The 20,974-nt window shown below is 43.3% G+C and overlaps 1 protein-coding gene across 3 annotated transcripts in view; it reads left to right on the forward strand.

Moving 5' to 3' along the window:
* The window catches only part of LOC121280718 (protein FAM53A-like), a 146,147-nt gene extending 127,614 nt beyond the window's left edge, over positions 1–18,533 (forward strand). For all 3 annotated transcript variants that reach the window (XM_041192836.1, XM_041192838.1, XM_041192837.1), the window contains one exon: positions 15,886–18,533. In XM_041192836.1, coding sequence (XP_041048770.1) covers positions 15,886–16,146 — 261 coding nt within the window. In that variant the 3' untranslated portion in view covers positions 16,147–18,533. The remainder of the gene's footprint in view (positions 1–15,885) is intronic.
* Positions 18,534–20,974: the final 2,441 nt, after the last annotated feature.

Genomic DNA, 20,974 nt, shown 5'->3' on the forward strand with positions numbered 1-20,974 from the left:
AGTGTGTTATTGTGCAGCCAAGCCAAACACTATACTCATTTTAACTAGATTGTACTAGCAAAATTAGAAGATGATGTGTAATTTTGAGATTAGTCGAGCAGTGGGAGAACTCCCTGCACTTTCAATAGTGCCACAGTCTCAATTTGCATGCCACTCAACTATTAGAAATTACCTCTGGGACCTTAGTTCAATATCGCACCTTAGGGATAGTAGCTCCAACAATGCGCTACTTCCTCAGCACTGCCATGAGATATCCGCTTGTTGATGCATTCGACTCTTGACTTGGGGCTTGAACCTGCAACTTTCTGACTTGAGAATTGAGACTCAACCAACCAGAGAGAAAATGCAGAAATCCTGTATGTATTTTAAACCAAATTGCAATGTGACACAATGTGTGTTTCTCAGTCTTTATTGAAATAAATGTGTGAAGAGGTGGGTAACTAGTTAAGCACAGATGATGAGAACATGTTTTTTCCTGAATTAGCATGTTTTACATGTAAATGTTTCACTGTGGCTGCATTTGTAGTGTAATATTTCCTGTTAAATTACATAAGCTGTCAGTCTCTTAACTTTTTGTAAATCCAAACTGCCTAATGGACCATTTTATTTGCATGAGACTTTGCTCTGGAGTTGGATTTCCTCCCTCCCTGAACACTGTTTTCCTCTTTCTGATCAAATTTCTTTATATCTTCTAGCTATTGTAGGGAGTGTACAAGCTACCTTACACTGTGCACTGGGTGTGCCAGTTTGTCATATACTAAAAAGTCTGCAAATAAATATTTAATTTATAGTGTTTATTTCTCATTTAGTGGCTGTCCAAACTCAAAGCTGTTGGCTTTAGAAAGCAGTAGCACTGTGTGTGTGTCTGTGTGTGCAGTCACTTACTGTCATTGCTGGTTTCTGCTCAGTAAAGTACTGCTCTGAGATCTGATGTATATCTTAACAATTGTAATATTTAACTGTGACAAATGAGGACATATTATAATTAACATACAAGCTTATGAATTTGGGTGGGGGAGCAGAGAAAGATCTCTTTTAAGTGGTTGTCACTATTATGTCTGTTTTTCCTGTGATACAGGATTCAAAATGCCCAGTGGCGAAACATCGTGGGAAAGTGAATTCAGGGGAATCAGAGCAAGAATTCCCTTAAATAAACAGCATCTTGCACTGCAGAGTGTATTATACTTGTCTGGACATGCTGAGAAAATTGAACTAGCATTGCAGTGTAAAGAAAGCTGCTTTATTATGACAGTGTAATGGCTAAATATAAGTAGGACATGTTGCATCAACATGGTTTGTGAAGATTAAGTTATCAATCCAGACCATTTTGTGTTATGATGTCTCCTGTTCAGAACACGCTCAGTACTGGTTTTCTACCTAATGGCTTCTATGTTTTCCACAAAAAAACTGCACCACAAAATATATATATACAAAACAAATATGAAATTGGTGTGCAAAATTTCTTTCCGATCAAGCTATTTTCTTTTTTATAAACAGTTAGTTATGTACTTGCAGACTGAACCTGGGTTAGACCTATAGAGTAATATTTCATGGTAAAGGCTGAACAGGCTGCTGTAGCAAATGTTACATTATTTTGTGATCAACTCAACAATAACTTGCATTTATAAAGCACCTTTAATGTGGAGCCATCTGTAGGCATCTTGAAGCCAAAAATAGGTCAAGACAAAGAAGATATGTGAGGAGGGAGTGATCAAAAGCTTGGATGAAGAGCTGGGTTTAGAATAGGAGAGGATAATGGAAATACAGAAAGCTGTAGAGAGGGATAGTCAGAATATAGGACCTAGACACTTAAAGGCACAGCCACCAATGGCAACAGTTAGGGAGGGGGTATGCACAAAAGGTCAGTGTCAGAGAAGAACAGAAACATAGCAAGGGGTTAGATCATAAAGAGATTTAAACATCAGGATGAAATTTGAGGCTTTGGGGAAGCCAGAACCAACGCCAGCCAGAAATTCAGGAATTAATGTGGGATAAGATATAGGAAGGAGTGATTTGAATGAACTGAAGTTCACAGTGTATGATAGAATGGCCAGGAGAAAATTGGAATTGTTATTTCTGGTGACAATGACATGGATAGGAGTTTCAGCAGCAGACAAGCTGTGTTCATGTACTGTACTGTGGGCTTGTGTGGAATTCCAGTGTGCTGTGTTGGAGGTTGGCAGAAATATACATTCAACCTGCAGGTCCCCCACAGTGGTGGTCTTTTACCAGAGGCAGCTTCAAGCAGAGGCAAAGTGCTCCACCAACATGGTTTGAAGCAGAAACTGAGAATTATTGATTCCTTTGTATCACCCTACTATCAGCGCAGCGTGACACCAATTGAATGCTGGGGATCATGGCATCTGCCCACCCTTGTGGATAAAGGTTAACAGCCTAAGATGGTGATGTCTGATCTTTCCCTTTCCTGGTGAATCTGACCCATTTGCCTTGTTCTAAGCTGGTCTGGTGTTGTCCTTGGGTGATAGCCTTGAGCTATCATCCTTTAAAAATGTATTGGCATTAGTTCATTGTGCATTTTCTAAATACTCATGGTGTGTGAGTGAGAAAGGGAGGACAGACAGTGAAGATTTCAGTGGCATTGACAAGTTAACATGTTGCCCAAAACCGGACTTTTAAGAGGTCTGATAGCAAAAACTACCAGTCTGCTCCTCTCAGCCTCCATGTCCAATAGAAGTATTATTGTCAGCTTGCAGGCAGAACATCCCGACTGCTGACCTTTTCGCGATGACCATGCCCTTAATATTCGTGTAATCTTCCCCCACTCTCGTGTGCGTAGGCTATTGTTCTGTGTCACAACCTCCTCAACAGATCTGCCTCAGACAGCAGAGAAAGTTTAAAATTGCAATTGATCACTGTTGGTTAGAAAAGACTATTCCAGCTTCCATACAGCGAGTGAGAGGGACTTATTGATAGGATTATTGGTCCTATTGCTTTTTGTTTCCCTGTGAGGAAGTACCTGGCTGCCACTTGGCAGTTTATCCACAGTGGTGCCTTTGAAACCAGAAGCTCGCTGTGTAGGGAATCTCAGGCCTAAACTACAACGTCATGGCCAAGCTTGATTCCCTTCTCATCCAACATCCATGAATGCAGCAGCTACTGGAGAGGGATCCCTGGTTGTTATTTCTCTTCCCTGTCTCTTACTTTACCTCTTTAGCCCAGAGAGACTGCAGCCACTAATTGTTAGATGGACTGAGATTAGCTAACTATTGATAGTTTTCCTCATCTTGTGAAAGCAATCACGGCAGCAGATAAAACAGCTCTTTATTTAAAATGCATTACCCTGGGGCTGTAAATATTAAGCCTGCCCACAACGTATTAGTAGACACTGCATCATTATGATGAAGCTGTTCAAAATGCCAATGCTGTGCCCCATTGGTTACGTCCTTTGTCATGCAATGATAGCAGTTTCATGCTGTGACTGATGTTGAAACTGATACCCAAAGGTATCCATATGAATGGAAACTTTACCAACTATTCTTCATATTGTTGCAACAACTACTCCAGTGTTAAATCAACTGATACTAAAGGAGCTATAACCAGAAATTTTTGAAGGGCTGAAGACACCAGGCAGGAGAAGTGATGCCTCAAGGTACCTGTGGTGCTTAGTGGGGCCCTGGTCCAGGAGAGATACACCTTAATTTTGGAATTGTCGATTCTGGTGTCGCAGTCTGCCAAGATATTAGCATGTTCCAAGCTTTGGAGTCTGGGTGGTGAGACTGGGTTTGACACCAATCCTTAGCTGAGGCCTACACTTGCATGCTTAGGTGTAGCAAAAGTGGGGAACCCTTAATGGCCTTTTCTTTCTCTATCCTCTGAATGCTCAAGGGGTCCTGAGGCTAGCTGTAGTACACAAACTGCTGTCCTGTATGAGATCTACCAACTCCAGTATAGAATCAGTGGATGACTTGGAGATGGATCTAGCAACCAGCTATCGAGCCCTCCTTTCTCCTGCCCTCCTTAAGAATATGTGAGTGTTGCTAGGAATTGACTGTGCACTAGTATCTTAGTTCCCAATATACCTGCGATCTATTCAGCTCCAATACTTTGGTGTGGAGAGAAAATACTAGTACAGTGAATGGTGGTGGGCAGTTAAACAACTAATCAGAGGAGGAGGCTCCACAAATATCCTCATCCTCAATGATGGAGGAGTTCAGTATGTCAGTGTAAAAGACCAGGCTGAAGCATTTGCATTCATCTTCAGCCAGAGGTGCTGAGTGGATGATACATCTCATCTCCTGAGGTCCCCAGCATTACAGATGTCAGTCTCAGCCAATTCGATTCACTTCGTGTGATATCAAGAAACTGTTGAAGGCATGGGATACTGCAAAGACTATCAGCCCTGACAACATTGGCAGCAGGATGAAGACATGCTCCAGACTTAGCTGTGCCCCTAGCTTAGCTGTTCCAGTACAGCTACAACATTGGCATCTACACAACAGTGTGGAAACAAGATAAATTCAATCCGGCTAATTACTGCCCCATCAGTTTACTCTTAGTCATCAGCAAAACGATGGAAAGCGTCATTCACAGTGTTATCAAGTGGCACTTGCTCATCAGAAATTTGCTCACTGGCACTCAGCTTGGGCAACATCAGGGCCAGCTGACTCCTGACCTCATTACAATCCTAGTCCAAAAATGCACAAAAGAGCTGAATTCCAGAGGTGAGATGAGAGTGATTGCCCTTGACAACATGGCAGCAATTGATCAAGTGTAGCTTCAGGGAGCCTTATCAAAATTGAAGTTAATAGGAACCAGGGGAAATTTCTCTATTGATTGTCACCAAGCACAAAGGAAGATTGCTGTGGCTGTTGGATGTCAATCATCTCAGTTCCAAGACATCACCGCAGGAGTTCCTCAGGGTAGTGTCCTAGGCTCAGCCATCTTCAGCTGCTTCATCAGAGACCTTCCTTCCATCAAAAGGTCAGAAGTGGGGATGTTCACTGGGCAACGTCCAGTATCATTCACAACTCCTCAGATACTGAAACAGTTCGTGTCCATATGCAGCAGGACCTGGACAACACTTAAGCTTGGGCTGATAAGTGGCAAGTAACACTTGTGTCACACAAGAGCCAGACATGACTATCTCCAACAAGAGAGCATCTAACCGCCTCCCCATGACATTCAATGTCATTACCATCACTAAATCTCCCACCATCAACACCCTGGCTTTACCATTGATCAGAAACTTAACTGAAGCAGCCATATAAATACTGTGGCTACAAGAGCTCGTCAGAGGCTGGGAATTCTGTGGCAAGTAAATCACCTCCTGACTCTCGAGCCAGTTCACCACCTACAAGGTACAAGTCAGGAGTGTGATGGAATACTGTCCATTTTCCTGGATGAGTGCAGCTCCAACAATACTCCAGAATCTTTAAACAATCCAGGATTAAGCAGCCTGCTTGATCGATACCCCAACCACCACCTTACCACCATTGCACCATGTGTGCAGTGTGTACCATCTACAAGGTGCACTGCAGCAGCTCGCTAAGGCTCCTTCAACAGCATCTTTCAAACCCACAATCTCTACCATGCTGAAGGACAAAGGCAGCAGATGCAAGTTGCTCTCCAAGCATCCTGACTTGGAACTAAATCGCCGTTCCTTCGCTGCCACTGCATCAATATCTTGGAACTCCCTCCCTAACAACACTGTGGGAGTACCTAAAGCAGATGGATTTAGTGGTTCAGGAAGGCGGCTTACTGCCACCACCCCAAGGGCAATTAGAAATGGGGAACAAATGCTGGCCTTACCTGCAACATTCACATCCCATGAACAAGTTAAAAAAAGAAACTTTTTTTTCATTATTGACCTGTTGTTGGCTGGAATTAGAGGCTCTCGTTAACCAAAGCGGACTTGGTTTCTTTACTGATTTGCTGGGATGGATGCAGTACGCTGCTGAAGCTGTTTACTCAATGTTTTGTAGAAATGTCAAGCCAAGGAGGGCAATTATGGGCATTTGTGCAGGCTGAGGCTGATGCCCAAGCTGGGATTAGAGCAGAAGCTTGTTTTTATTTATGAGTGGTCAGGAAATGACTTTTTTTTTCTCTTCTCTTCCTAGTTCTGGGACCAATTGTGATAGTCAGCTTAATTCAGTGCTGACAGGGTTCAGTCCCAAGATCTTCCTGGTCATTTCACATAAAGGTGGACTGTTTATCTCTGGGCTATCGGGACAGGCTAAACAGAGCAGCATTGGATAGTGAAATACTGAGTCATACTCCATGTACTATAAAACCTAGTGTGCGCTATCTGGTATATTTCGAGCTTAGATGAAGGGTTGCTGATTTTAGCTTATTTGTGTGATTTGTATTTCCCACTGAAGTGCCATTTTCCTGTTCCTATCCTTGTCCTATCAAATACATTAGTTTTGACTGCTGTAATAGCCCACCCTTCCTGTTATGGGATGTAAATACAGGAACAGTAACTTCAAACACCACAGTGACCTCCATGCACATAGTCATTGGGCGGGCTTCCAGATAATCCATTGTTAGGATGCCTATTCTGAATGAGTGGGCGTCTGTTATGGACTGTAACAGTCCATAACAGACTTTGTGGATCATCTCCTAAACTGCTCAAGCTTTGCCCAAGAGGGTTTATGTAAAGGAAGACTTTCTTTTGACGGATTTTGGATGATAAAAGATGAAGGATGTCAGTGTTGGGAAACACAGCAGCTTTTCTGTTTTTAGCGCCCAGTCCTAGGTTGGGTACAACACAAGTCAGATGCGGAGTATAGTTTTTTTTGTGCTGTCCTGGCAACACAGGTTTGACATGGTTGGGGAGGTAGGGGCATAGTGGTATTGTCACTGGACTGATAATCCAGAAGACCAAGGGTAAAGCTTTGGTAGATGGTGGTATTTGAATTCAATTAAAAAAATCGAATTAAAGGTCTAATCATAACTACGAAACCATTGTCGATCGTTGTAAAAACCTATCTGGTTCACTAATGTCCTTTAGGGAAGGAAGTCTGCCGTCCTTACCTGGTCTGGCTTACATATGACTCCAGACCCAGAGCAATGTGGTTGACTCTTAAATGCCCTCTGAAGAAGGGCAATTAGGGATGGGCAATAAATGCTAGTCAGCAATGCCTACATCCCATGATCAAATTAAAAAAGATTAAAACCATTGAGCATTCCCAGATCAGCCATAGCACTGGTTTTATGTAAAGTCTCTCTTGGGTTAACCCAAGAAAGTAAAGTGGACCCTAGTCAGCTGTGCAAAACCTAGTCTGTGGCAGAGGAGGAATCCATGCCAATTAACATCTAGAGCATAGTTCACAGTTGTAATCTCAGGACATTTCATAGCAAATACAATCAAACTTGTGTATGCTTAAATCAGCCTATTGCCTGTGTGCATGTGTGTGAAATTGATGGTCTTTTGCTAACTCTACTAGGTGTGTGACATGGCCCAATCTCCTGTTCTAGTATAGAACCACAGAGAATGTTTTGTGATTATTTGGCTGATGGGGTCGAAGGTAAGGGCTGGTGAATGGTTCTACAACTCTCATCATATATGATCCATTATAATGCCAGATAAAATGGTCGAATGGGTAACCATCCATGTTCCATGTCATGTGCTCTCAATATAGTGTATTATGTTTTTTAAAAAATTTAGGCTTCATGTCTGCCTATCTAGTTGCAGCATTTCTGTAAAATGAAAACAGCAGGGAACTGATTTAGGTTCCGGTGTATTTTCACCTCTTGTTAGATTGCCTGGTTGTTTTTCAATTCCATTTTGAAGGTTCCCGTGATTGGTAGAAAACCAGCTGGAGGCAGATGTGTTTAGTTTACAAAAGAAAGCCTCTCCAGTTTGAAAAAAAACCCTGGAGATGAGCCAGTGCTGCTGCAAGGGGTCGCTGTGTATCTTTGTGTGGTTTAGTCTGATCTTGGGAGAGAGGGTTTAAAATAGCACATTCTATTAGTCAAGGTCCTGATAATCTTCAAAAATGGCTGCGTTTGAGGTTTCTCTGGAGTGCGGTGGTGCCTTTGGCGTTGAATTTCTGCTGTTATCACTTCCTGTTCAACTTGTGGAAGATTTAATCTGGTTATGCCTTTTATTGACCTCTGCTGGTATCAGAAGACTTATTTTTTGACAAGTATAACCTGTATTCTCTCATGTTTGTTGAGAATGTTGGCACAGTGGCTGTTTCTTTTTAAATAAGAGGCCAGTGCAATGTTCCATTAATTGAAGTGTGAGTTAGGGTACAGGTGGATTGATTTAAACGGGCACTATACCAAGTCAGTTGCAACAAAAATGGAGGGAAGTAGAAGGGATGTGTCTTTCGAATCAGTGTGAGAATCTACTGCCTTGTTGCCACGCGACCCATTTCCTCTCATTTCCTGACTGCCCGGTTAAATCATGTGGAATTGTGTGTTTTGTGCCTGTACTGGAGATTCGGGTAGAGTAAGGGATTGTAATGTTCCGTTGACATGCTCAGTGTGCCTCCTGTTACAAAAGTTATCCTTCCGCCTTCACATTGATCCATAAGTAGCAGAAATGCTCAACTATTCACCCTTGTTCAATCCATAGCAGTCTTACTCGGGTTGTTCCACAGCAAAGGTTAGTTTCTTTGGGAACAAGTTGCTTTGCGCTGCTGGACCTCTTTTTTTGCATATATATACTTTATTCATAAAAAATCTTCAACAACATTTCAAAATCACCGTCACAAAAATACAATCAGGTTCAACTTTTACAACATGTATCACAAGGTGTATCAGTACAAACAATGAATATTACAATCATTAGCAGACATTCATTTTGAGCTGTACATCCCGAGGGGCTCTACACAGTTCCCCGTCCCTCGGTGCACTGTGGCAAAAAGGTCTTAGGCAGCGACCCTTCCCCATTGCGCCTTTGTGGCAGCTGCCCCAAGCTTTAGTGCGTCCCTCAGCACATAGTCCTGGACTTTGGAATGTGCCTGTCTGCAACACTCGGTCGGGGATAACTCCTTGCGCTGGAAGACCAACAAGTTTCGGGGAGACCAAAGAGCGTCTTTCACCGAGTTGATGATCCTCCAGCTGCAGTTGATGTTTGTCCCTGGGAACAGCCTGTAGAACACAGAGTATCACAGAACTGCTCGGGATGAACCTCGACAGAAACCACTGCATCTCTCTCCAGACCTTCTTTGCAAAGGCACAATCTACAAGGAGGTGAACAACGGTCTCTTCCCCACCACAGCCACCTCGAGGGCGACGTGCCGAGGGAGTGAGACTCCTGGGCTGTAGGAAGGAGCTGACGGGGAGGGCCTTTCTCACCACCAGCCAAGCTACGTCTTGGTGCTTGTTGGAAAGTTCTGGCAATGAGGCATTCTGCCAAATGACTTTGACAGTCTGCTAGGGGAACCATCCCACAGGATCCACCCTCTCCTTTTCCCTCAGGGCCTCTAAGACGTTATGTGCCGACCACTGCCTGATGGACTTGTGGTCAAAGGTGTTTCTCTGCATAAATTTTTCCATGAGGGACAGGTGGTACGGCACGGTCCAACTACTTGGAGCATTCCACGGCAGCGTGACCAGACCCATCCTTCGCAACACCGGGGACAGGTAGAACCTCAGCACGTAGTGACACTTGGTGTTTGCGTACTGAGGGTCTACACACCGCTTGATGCAGCCACACACAAAGGTAGCCATCAGTATGAGGGTGATGTTGGGCAGGTTTTTTCCCTCTTTATCTAGAGGCTTGTACATCGCGTCCCTGTGGACACGATCCATTTTCGACCTCCAGACAAAGCGGAAGATGGCTCGGGTGATGGCCATCACGCAGGAGTGTGGAATGGGCCTGCTATTGGACCTCGTTCTTTCCTTCACTTTGGATTGGATTTTGTACCAGAGGGTACTAGGGCAAGGCATCTGGGGTTACAAGCTCCTGGTTACCCATTAAGGCAACCAATGTAAATTTGCTATTATGTGACTGGAACCACACCCTACAGCCAGTCCAGCACAGATCAAAGCTCCAGTGGCAACTGCAGGAAATCAGCATTCAAAGTACTGAGAGTCCAGTCACTATTCAATTTGTGGGGTTTTTCTTATTTTAACCCTTAATTGTTGCCTTTCCCTCTGTCTTTCTTGAAAGTGGTCTAGTATTTCGCCTAAATTGCTATTTTTCCCAGATGAGGATGCCTCGCTTGTCCCCCATGGGCAGAATCAGAATTGAGCCTGGGGCCATGCACAGCCGGTGTCCATGTGTGCAGGGGTCAGCAAATGAATGACCTTCAGGAGCAGATCCTTTCTAACGAGTCTGTAAAGCTGTGCTCAACCAGTTGAGGGGGTGGCAAGAAGGCGTCTTAAGTTTGCAAGGGCCAGCAGGCAGCTACAGGTCTCTCTTTCTCTCTGTCTGTCTGTCTCCAGTGACCTGAGCTGAGATTAGTTTCACTGCATAGTTACTCTTTCTGGGCTGGCAGCTCAAGCTGTGATGCGAGTGGTGCTTTCCAACCAAAGGTTCTGAGGGCTTCTGAATTTAAAATAAAAGGCATATATGTGAACTTAACAAAGCATCAAACTAGCTGCTCTTTGTATCACTAGACAGGCCATTAAGCTGTGGGAGAACCATTTGAGCCCCATCTTGTCCTCATCTAATATCCACATATGTACTTTTAGTAGTGATCACTGGATAGCATTAAGAGCCGCATTGTTCCCTAGCTCTGTAGTGCTGGGTCAGTTGCAACACTTGCTCTGCCTCCCCAGCTAAGGTGACCATGTTCAGTATAGACTGAGAGCACAGCCTCAGTTCACTGAATAAACTTGCTGAGCCACATGGTCAGAAAAAGTACAACTGATGATTTTCATGGATGACCACTTAATGCCCCTTGGCTCAGCTGTTTTAATGGCGGTGCTTATTTGAAATAGGTCTCTGTTAAAGTAATGGACGATACAATGCCATAAAGTATTGGTCCACTAATATTGGCAACCAAATACATTTCGGACTCTTGTTGTCTTATCTTAGGTTGGTGTTGGTGAGAGATGGGATTAGTGTGGTTGTGTTTCACAGTAATTGATTGGGGCATAAAACAAAAACAGAATTACCTGGAAAAACTCAGCAGGTCTGGCAGCATCGGCAGAGAAGAAAAGAGTTGACGTTTCGAGTCCTCATGACCCTTCGACAGAAAATATAACCAGCTTATATTTCAACTCTTTCTTGGACTCGAACTCAAGTTCTGTCGAAGGGTCATGAGGTCTCGAAACGTCAACTCTTCTTCTCCGCCGATGCTGCCAGACCTGCTGAGTTTTTCCAGGTAATTCTGTTTTTGTTTTGGATTTCCAGCATCCGCAGTTTTTTTGTTTTTATATTGATTGGGGCATGGTTATCTTAATGGTAGAGCTCCTGTGTAACAGTAAATATTTATAGAATAACAAATATATGATGGATGGTGCTGAGCCCAAGCTAAGGAGGACTTTCTGAGCAGTTACTTCCCTGTTAAGTAGATTTGCTGAAATAGGTAAAACTTTATCATGTACTATTCAGATGAGATAAAGAAATATGTTTTGTTTTGCGCTCTGGCAACCTTAGTTGGGTTCAGAGCACTGAAGGTTGTGGCTAATGCAAGCACTTCCTTCCAGAGTCCCAGTGTTGTATCATTGTGAACATTGAGAGTGTATGTCAGAAATTGGCAGCCGATAATCTGCAAAGCAGCAAATGCATTATGCTTGGGCCTACTGCTCTGCTCTGCTGAGGCTACAGGCTCCACCTGGGATTTGGGTTTATGTACTGACTGACTCCCACACTCTCAGTAACAGGTACTGGGTAACAATTAAGTGGAACCCGAGCAGATTTCCTCCTCCTAATACCCAGCATCACTGCAACACCCCAGCTGCTGGCTTGCCTGAGACCTGCACACTGCCATTTCCCATTAGGCCATATAGGAATATATGACTGGGCGCTACATGTGTGTTTTCCCTTCCTCACTCCCATTTCCTGTTAATCAGGTGCCTTTGGCAACCGTTCAGGTCAGTAGTTATTTCTTTGTTTATTCATATGTTAGTTACTGTGTTTTAAGGCATCCTGAATCTCTTGCATCTAGTTTCTTTTCCTGAGGTGTTCCCAATGTTTTATTGTGCAGTTCATGTGAGTGAGTGCAACACTCCCAAGATGTTTTGCTATGTAAAGGTGCTGTATAAATGCAGCTAGTTGTTGGTGAATATTGTTGGCGTGAAGACCCCAGCCCAACTAGCATAACTCAGCTGCTATAGGCAATGGACATGTCCACACAAACTAGCTTGTATATAATTTCAGACAGAGTTTTGTGAACTTTTTATTCCTAAATTAGTCTGCTTTCTAATGTTATTGAGTGGCCATCTTAGAATGGAAACTCCGAACATTTCTGTTATTCCAGTATGATTTGGCTGCAACACCACAGTAAGTTCTTGTTTAAATCACAAGAGTTGCCAGAAAATACTAAGGATTTACATTCTAGTGTTGGCTACGGTTTCAAAAAACCTTAGCTGGGTCCAAATTGAAATTCCCTACTCCTTGAACAGCCCAGTTTGAGTTGAAGGGGTGAGGTGAGAGCAGTTGAATTTCACTCATCCCAAGTCTAGACTCTTATACCACCATCTTCAATGGGGCTGCTTGTTCAGTGACCAGAATCCTTGTGCCTGACATGTTTAAATAGCAGCTTCTTGCCTGTAAACATAGTATTCCTAAGTGCATGACATGAAGCCTTTAAAAATGCTGACTTGGTTTCCCTGGATCAGTGGGCAAGTATCAGCCTCATGCTGCCAAAAACCAGGAAAACCCCTTTTGTCCATCGGCATTGTAACTCTGGGCATTATTCCCACACTTAGCCTCTCAATGACTCCACGTTTCAAAGCAGCTCTTTGCTCTCCCTGTAGGTAGTTTAATGGGAGTGTGCTGATAAATGGTTCCTTCGCAGCAGGGACAGGACAGCCTGAAACAATGCAACGGTTGGTGTTGTTAAAAATGGATGCAGGGCCTGCTCTTTGTTGAGGGACGTGAAGGGGTTGATTGCAGAATTTATTGGGGATATGGCGCTTGCATCATGTCATCCTTAACGCTGGGAATCCGTCACAATGTCTTTGTTAATGAGTGTGGATTTATGGCTTCCTTGGAGTTTTTATCTTCCTACAAAGCAGATATTTTTTCCCCCTTGCCTTCTCATTGCCTTGCCACTAATGTCTCTGCTTTTCTGAAAAAGCGACAAGATTTGCTTTTACATATTAATTTTGGGAAGAGCTGGTTTAAAAATGAACTATGTGGAAACAATAAGGTAACATCTGACCTGAGGATCATGGGGGTCGGGGGAGGGGAAGGGGCAGGTGGAAGATAATCTTTTTGTAACGCCACAGACATACCTAGGTAGGAGACTAATCTTTACTTACTTATTGGGCCCAGCATGATGGGGTAAGGGGGTTGGTGGAGAGAACCAGTTGGGAGAGGATTTAACTTGTCATCCATGGTAATCAGCTGCAGCCTGTGAAATTCCTCTTCTCTTGCAAAACTAAATGAGGTGATTACTATACTAAAGCAAAATGTGTATCCTTCTTTCCATTTCTCAAAAAAAAACTGGGATTTTTAAATAACATTTGGAGCTGTTGGTCATTCGCTCTCTCGCACAAATATGTTTGGGACTAATATATATATATATATATGAAGTCTTGAGATGCACTAAATTAATGCATGTTCCTTTAAGTGTCCATGTGCAGTATTATTACTCAGCCAGGAGGACTGCAGTCTGTCCTGCTCACAGTTCAGCTTCTCTTCAACCACTTATTATCAGAAGGTTTGTTTTACCCTTGCCTACTTTCTTCTGTATTACATTTTTTTAAAGAGACCTTGCCCCCTCCAGATGGCTTCAACAGGTTCATGCAGAGAGAAGCAATGTCATTGAAAGAAAGACTTGCATTTATAGAGCACCTTTCACAGCTCTGAGATTCTCAAAGTATAACCAATGAAGTAATTTTTTAAGTGTGTAATCGCTCCCCACACGCGCGCACGCACCCCCCCCCACCTTGCCCCCATCTCTGAGTTAGCTCAACTCTGCTAGTAAGCCTCTACATTTCCCCAACACTGCCGTAGGATACAGGGGTGGCTCGGTAGGAGGGAGGGTGGTATTTGTTATTGGTGAGCCCCCCCCCAACTAGAGATGTAGATGTTAACCTACATAAGTCACTGCATTTTATGGTAGTTAGTTGTATATGAAGTAGCTTAGTGCTTTCTGAGACACCTGATGAGGAACTTTGTAAACTCAAGACTCTCTTCCTTTGGGATTAAAATGGAAAATACTGGAAATACTCAGCAGGTCTGGCAGAATCTGTGGGGAGAGAAACAGCTGATATACCAGGACTGCAACCTCTCCTCAGAACCCTTTTCTTTTAGATGTTGGTTAAGGACTGGATCAGACTTCATTGTGTTCCCCTCTGTTGACAGACTATTTGGCCAAAATAAGATATGAAGTATGGTTGCTTGCAATTAGCATAAGGTGCCCATAAAACAGCACACCTTTATGAAAGGGGTGAAAATTTGAAGGAAAATGGAAAATTCCTTCATCCTACACCCCCTTATCATCCATCTCCTCTTCATCTAACTGGTCCCTGCTCCCATAGCCATTACGGTCACAGGTTGCCAGCCCCTCTTTCTGTACAGCACTACCCAGTGGGTGAATTGGCTATTGCAATGGTATAGTTATTTGGCACCACCCAGTGGTAGTGACTGGCTACTCAGTGATTTGTGCTTTGTTAACCTTTGACTCTCGTGTACACCTGAACAAAATTACCAGTCCTAGAATTCACTAGCGATATTTTCATCTCTGAAGGAATCTTCTATTTGATCTAGAAAATAGAATAATGCATAGCAGAATAACATGCTGTAAGTAACATGAGTATGTTACTATGACTTCCTTTTATCAGAAATTGAGATCTCTGTTAATTTTCCCTGATGATGAAGGTGATGTGGGTGTGAAAAATGAAATAACGCTCAGACTGGTGCAGAAGTAGAATGGCTCACAAAGTTTGACCTGTATGCTTCCCCGGTTCTGTTTTTGCCCACTCTTCTCTGTAAGACACTGTCTGTGTTGTGAAGATAAATCCTCTCTCAGCAATACTTAGCATAGTGTTATATTAAAGATCTGTCATAGAAGAAGCATAATGTACAGGACCCCAGCTGAGCTAGCTTCCTTATTAGAGGTCCTTCATTGTCCGCTCTTTGTGCAAGTGCAATGCAGCTTATTGATAAGTCGCTCCCCAGTGCATGTGTCTGTAACGGTGTAGCGAGGCACACAGGCCAGGAAGGTCACAGACTCAATCCCTGGACACTGCTGAGTGAGTTGATTTCAGCAGAAATAATGAGGGCACTTGTGTCCCTGGGCTGAGCGGAGGGGTGAGAAATGAGAATTAGTCAGGATTTCTTCTGATAATCCAGTAACGCCCCTCCTGGAAATACACATGTGGATATTGAATGAGAACAGAATTTGGTTAAAGCAATAGACTGTCAGACTCTTCAAATCTGGAAAGAGACCAGAAATGCCTGTGAAACTGCACCCTACAAGCATCCTTCAGCAGAGAGTGGCAGAAAATGTGGGAGTGGTGGGGTGGGTGGATTTGATGGAGAGATGGCTTGACCACTAGATGAATTCTTGATGGTACCTGGAATTCCCTACTTTTACATTACAGCTCAAGCTCAGCATAGACTCCCCCTCCCACCTCCCTTCCACCACCACCACACATCCACACACCCACCCACCCCCCAACCCCACAGAAGAAGATGAATATCACTTGCTGTACAGTCCAAATTTTAACATGGTTTTGGTCCGCTGGATTACTGCACCATAATTTAGAATGGTTGCTGCCATTAGCTTGTAAATTTACATTTAGACTCCTTGTTCCAATCAGGGTTCTCACTTTGTTTTCATTTGTTTACAGAGGAGAAATCTCAGCAGTCCTGCTTGCCTTGAGCTGGAGGAGAGGAAACCCTCAAAGGACCAGTCTCCCGTCCCCACTCCGGACACCGCAGCCTTCAAACTGGACTCGTCGCATAACTGCCCGGCAAGAAGCTGCCGGATTGAAACACTGAGTGAAAGTGACGAAGAGGAGGATCCCAAGAATTATTGTGACAGCACGGAAGCCATTCCATTCCAACGTACCTGTGAGGATCTGGATTTGGAAATGATTGAGGAAAACTGAGCCAACTCAGTTAAGCAAATATCAGGACAATTTTTTTTTAAACCCCATCGGATTACGCCTTAAAATGCATCCCATGTGCACAAAGTACAAGGGACACAAACTGTTATCCCTACCAGATTCCGTCTTTACACTACTTTCCCAGTTGCACAATTTTGTGGGGGCGGCATTTGTGCTGTGAGCGCCCTTACCCAGGACAGAGGGGTGAAGAGTTTAAATCTTGGCAGACAGATTGTGTCATTTCTTTTGCTCTCCGTTCTCCCTCCTGCTTGTCAAATGTTGAACTGTCTAGACTTCACTACACTCCGTAACTTGCTAAAGCCCATGTACATATTGTGCATCAGCAGTAAATGCCGTATGGCGTTTTCCTGGAACCAGTTGGGGGTGACAACCAAATGGTGCCTTCAGAAATGAATGAGTCAGAGAGGGACCGATGAGCAGAAGCAAAGGGCCCTTGACCTTCACAGACAATATTGTAGTTTTCAGGGGCCCTGAAATTGAGACCCCTGTCTCCAACTTCACGTTCTTTACAACTCAATGAGGCTATGATTATTAATAGGTTAGTTGGCTTCTCTTCCTTTCCTTTCTTCTCTCTTCCCCCAACAACCCCCCCGCACCACCACCACCAACCCCACCCCCCCCACCCCCCCAGCAGAAGGTGGAAGTGAAAAACGGAATAAAAAGCAGAATGCTATATCTGAGTAGATTTGGCCATTTACTGACTTTTGAAGGGTTTTAGTGCTTCCCAGCTGCACAAGACAGGAGTTGTGGTTTTATTTAATGTACTTGGCTGAGAAAATCTGCCAAGGTAAAATAATCATCCTGTGTACAGCGGCCTAGATCTCAGCTCAGCAAAGGAAAGCATGGGGGTGGAGGAGAGGGAGAAGCAAGTTGGACAAGAGCAGCCAATTGAGTTCACAGATGGTCTGGAAGATGTATAGTGATTGTGTGAGACGGTATCTGTTTTGTTATCTTGTGTAGACTGTACTTGAAGAGACTCTATATTTTTGTTGTATTTTAGCCCTTGCACCAAATTTCTGAACCAAGATCAAAGATTCGCAACTTCCTGCCAATTTCCTTGGTCCTCTTGAAGAGTTCCTAGTGTTTCTAATAAATTTAATCAAAGATTGTGATAATATAACGACCACCTGCTCTCTTTATTCATTGCCTTATAAATAAAAGAGAAACACTTTTTTTCGAATACTTTGCGTACTTGTGTTTTAAATTTGACCTCGGTGGATTGAACCTGTCGAGCAACATTGTGGCTAAGCAGCTGAGAATCCAGACCGTGTTCAGTTCTCATGATGTATTGGGTTAGCCAGGCAGTAGCAGGGGCAATGCAATTGGCTTCGGTGTCAATAGTCGGTGGGGTGGGGGGTGATGAAATTGCTCTGTCCCAGTGCCTTGAATGAAACTGTAAGGTGAGGACCGGATTAGACTCTGTTGGAATTGATCTATGATCAAATATTCTGCAGACACTCCTTGCAAGATATGTACATGAATAAAAACGACTTGGGCAGAGGAGAACCCCACCACAGCTCAGCCCAGCCTTCAGGGGAGAAATTGTGGGGCGGGTGGGTGAGAGTGCGTGGGGGATGGTGGGGAGAGAGATGAGCTCACAACATCAGCAACAGAAAGCAGCTGCCTCTCTTCACAGCTTGCTGAGTAATTAGTTTGGCCTGCCTTGACCCCATTTTAGTGTTCCATAAATATCCCTGTGGCCCAGTACACAATGAGCCTGTTGCATCTCACTAGGTATGACTGTTAATGGGGAGGTTACGCTGCAGCAATTAAACAGTCAAACATTTTCCAGAGGTTTTCCTTCTTGTATTTGCTCAAGTTTTGCTGACCATCTGAGGTTCGGCTACTTGAAGCAGTTTCTGGTGTGGTGGCACCACAATGAAAGGTTTTAATGATGCTCAGTTCAAATGTTACCACTGTGTCCAATAGAACCAACAACAAAAAAAATCGATATTTTCAATGGGACTGTCTGGGAAAACAGCTGTCATCACTTTGCAATAATTGGTCGGTTTTCCAGAAATTTTAATAGCCTGAATGTGGCTTTGAACATCCTTGGTTCCACTTGTGCTTTCTCGACTGGACTGAGACTTCCTGCCCTCTCCTCTCACCAGGCTGCTGACTCACGATGGCATATGGCAAAACGTACCCTGTTTGCTGTACACAGGTGTCCAGTCGCACAAACTTGGACCCGAATGTGGGTGAGCTAATCGACTGTCGGAGGCTGTAGGAGCCAAACCTAGTGTTCCCTGTGCGCCCACAAATGTTTCTAGAAGGAGTCATTTGATAGAAATAGTATGTGGAGACCCTGTGTGGCAAAGGAGGGGCTTTTACTCTTTTCCCTTCTAAGCAATAAAGTTTATTCTATCTGATGGTGGCTACCGGAGTTGTATTTGTGACTCAAACTGACTCATTCAGCTGCATTACCACCACATTGGGGCAGGGGTGAGCAAATAAAAGTCAACACTTTTATTAATGCAAACATCCAACAAAAGACACAGTCTGCCTCTTATTCTCCTATTACTCACAATGGCTGTAGCTTTCTGCTTGAAATCATTAGTCTCTCATCATGGATGACCTTCATTAATAAATAAGTCTGTTCTGCTATACCAACTGATATTCAAGTAATAATAACGTCATTAACATCCCAGTGTAAAGTTTTATTGATTTTATTTTTAAATTTACCTACAAATTGTTCTCATTTGAGACATGACAGTACATTTCAATTGTAAGTTCTGGTGGGAGCACTCTGCAGTTGTGTTTCTGAGAGTTGTAGGTATTGATTTGGTTTTGAACTTGGTCTTCTGGGAGTTTTAATGGGTAAAGGGTAGTGGAACAGTTGGGCATAGTGCATATTATAAATCTAAGATTAAAGTTGGAGTGATCTCGAGACTTATACCTCCATTTGGGTACTACTGCCAATTACAATGTGTCTATAAGACAGAAGCAGGCCTTTTGGTCCAACTTGTCCATGCCAGTGTTTACACTCCACGTGAACCACCCTTCTTCGTCTAACCTCATCAATATATCGTCCTTTTCATCTGCTCGTCCAGACTCCCGTGAATGCAGTTATGCTATTTTCCCCATTTACTCCCTGTGGTAGTGAGTTCCACATTCTCTCTAGGTTAAGGAAGTTTCTCCTGCATTTCCTATTAGGTTATTAGTGCCTTAAATTTATGGCCCCTGGTTCTGGTCTCATCTGCAACTGGAAACATCTTCTCTACCAAAACAATTTCATAATCTTGACCTATATCAGGTCATCCCTCAGTCTTTTTTCATGTGAAAAGATCCCCAGCCTGTTCAATCTTTCTTGATAGGTACATCTTGGTAGGAAGAATTAGGCGGTCAGCTTTAGTATCATTATCATGAATCTTTTCTGCACCTTCTCAAGTACCTCTATAATTTTCTCATAATATGGAGAGCAGAACTATTCAGTTTCCAAAATGTGGTTTGAATAAGGTTCAATACAAATTTAAATAACTTCCCTGCTTTCCAATTCTATCCCTCTAGAAATGAACCTCCTGGATGTGTTTGTGTTTTTATTACCTTATTAACTTGTATTGCTACTTTGTAATCTGTGTATTTGTACTTTTTTTTGCATTTAGATGCTTAATTTTTAAGGAGTATGTGAATGCCTAATTCTTCCTACCAAGATATATTGCCATGCACTTTTCTATACTGAAGTTCATTTGCCAGTTACACACCCATTTTTCAAGTTGATTAATGCCTTTCTGCATTTTGCCGCAGTCCTCTGTATTTAGTACACCCCCAAATTTGGTGTCATCCACAAATTTTGAAATCCTACTTCCCAATAGCCGAGTCCAAATAATTTATGTAAATGGTGAATAAGAGTGGTCCCAGTAATCAATCCTTGTGGAATGCCACTTCCCACCATTTGCCACTCTGAGCAACTACCTTTAGCCCCTTACTGTCTGCATTCTGCTTCGTAGCCAGCTTGCTATCCATTCTGCTACTTGTCCGTTGATGCCACATGCTTTGGGAAACAGTTTGAGTTTCACTCCTGTGTAAAGCAAACTGAACCCCTCAACTAGATTCCAGCCTGTAGCTCACCCCAGGTCTTCATTATTAAAAACCCTATATAAAAAGAGGAAGATTTGAATTTATATAATGCCTTTCATGACCTCGGGGCATCCTGAAATACTTTACAGCCAGTGAAATACTTCTTGAAGTGTAGTCAATGTTGTAATATAGGAACCCCTTAATTAGATTCCAGTCTGTAACTCACTCTTGGGTATTCATTCTTCTTTATATAAACCATCTGAATCATTCAAATAGATTCCAGCCTGAAACTCAGTCCAAGGCATTTGACTGGAGAGGATACTCCAATAACGTCTGGCTCATAAGTACGGATTGTGTACACACAAACATGCACTTCCTTCTTGGATGATGGTGGGCAGCCGAAACACTGGATTATTTTCCCCTCCTCTAGCCCATGATTGATGAGGCTAGCTGGAGCTTCCCCATTTTACTACCAGGTGGAAATAAGCTGAGAAGGAGCCCACAGCCCGTGTCGATCCAAAGAAAATGGAGTCAACTTCTCTTAATTTTTCAAGAACACGTTGCGCCCGTTGCTTCAGTGGCATTCAGTCATTTTCGGGTTGATTTCAGTTTGCCTTCTCCACTGTAGGGCCATGACAGGACCTACACTTACTATCAGCAGATGTAGGTCCTGCTGTACTTAACGGGGGTACCAAGTGCAAAATTTCCCCTCAGGAATGCCCCTAACTGGCTGTGCAATGAAGTGCCTTCTCCCACCACAGCAATTTGGTTAGCATAGTTAATGTGTGGTGAA

The sequence above is a fragment of the Carcharodon carcharias genome, chromosome 8 (genome assembly GCF_017639515.1).
Source record: "Carcharodon carcharias isolate sCarCar2 chromosome 8, sCarCar2.pri, whole genome shotgun sequence".
In the NCBI taxonomy this organism is placed as follows: domain Eukaryota; kingdom Metazoa; phylum Chordata; class Chondrichthyes; order Lamniformes; family Lamnidae; genus Carcharodon; species Carcharodon carcharias.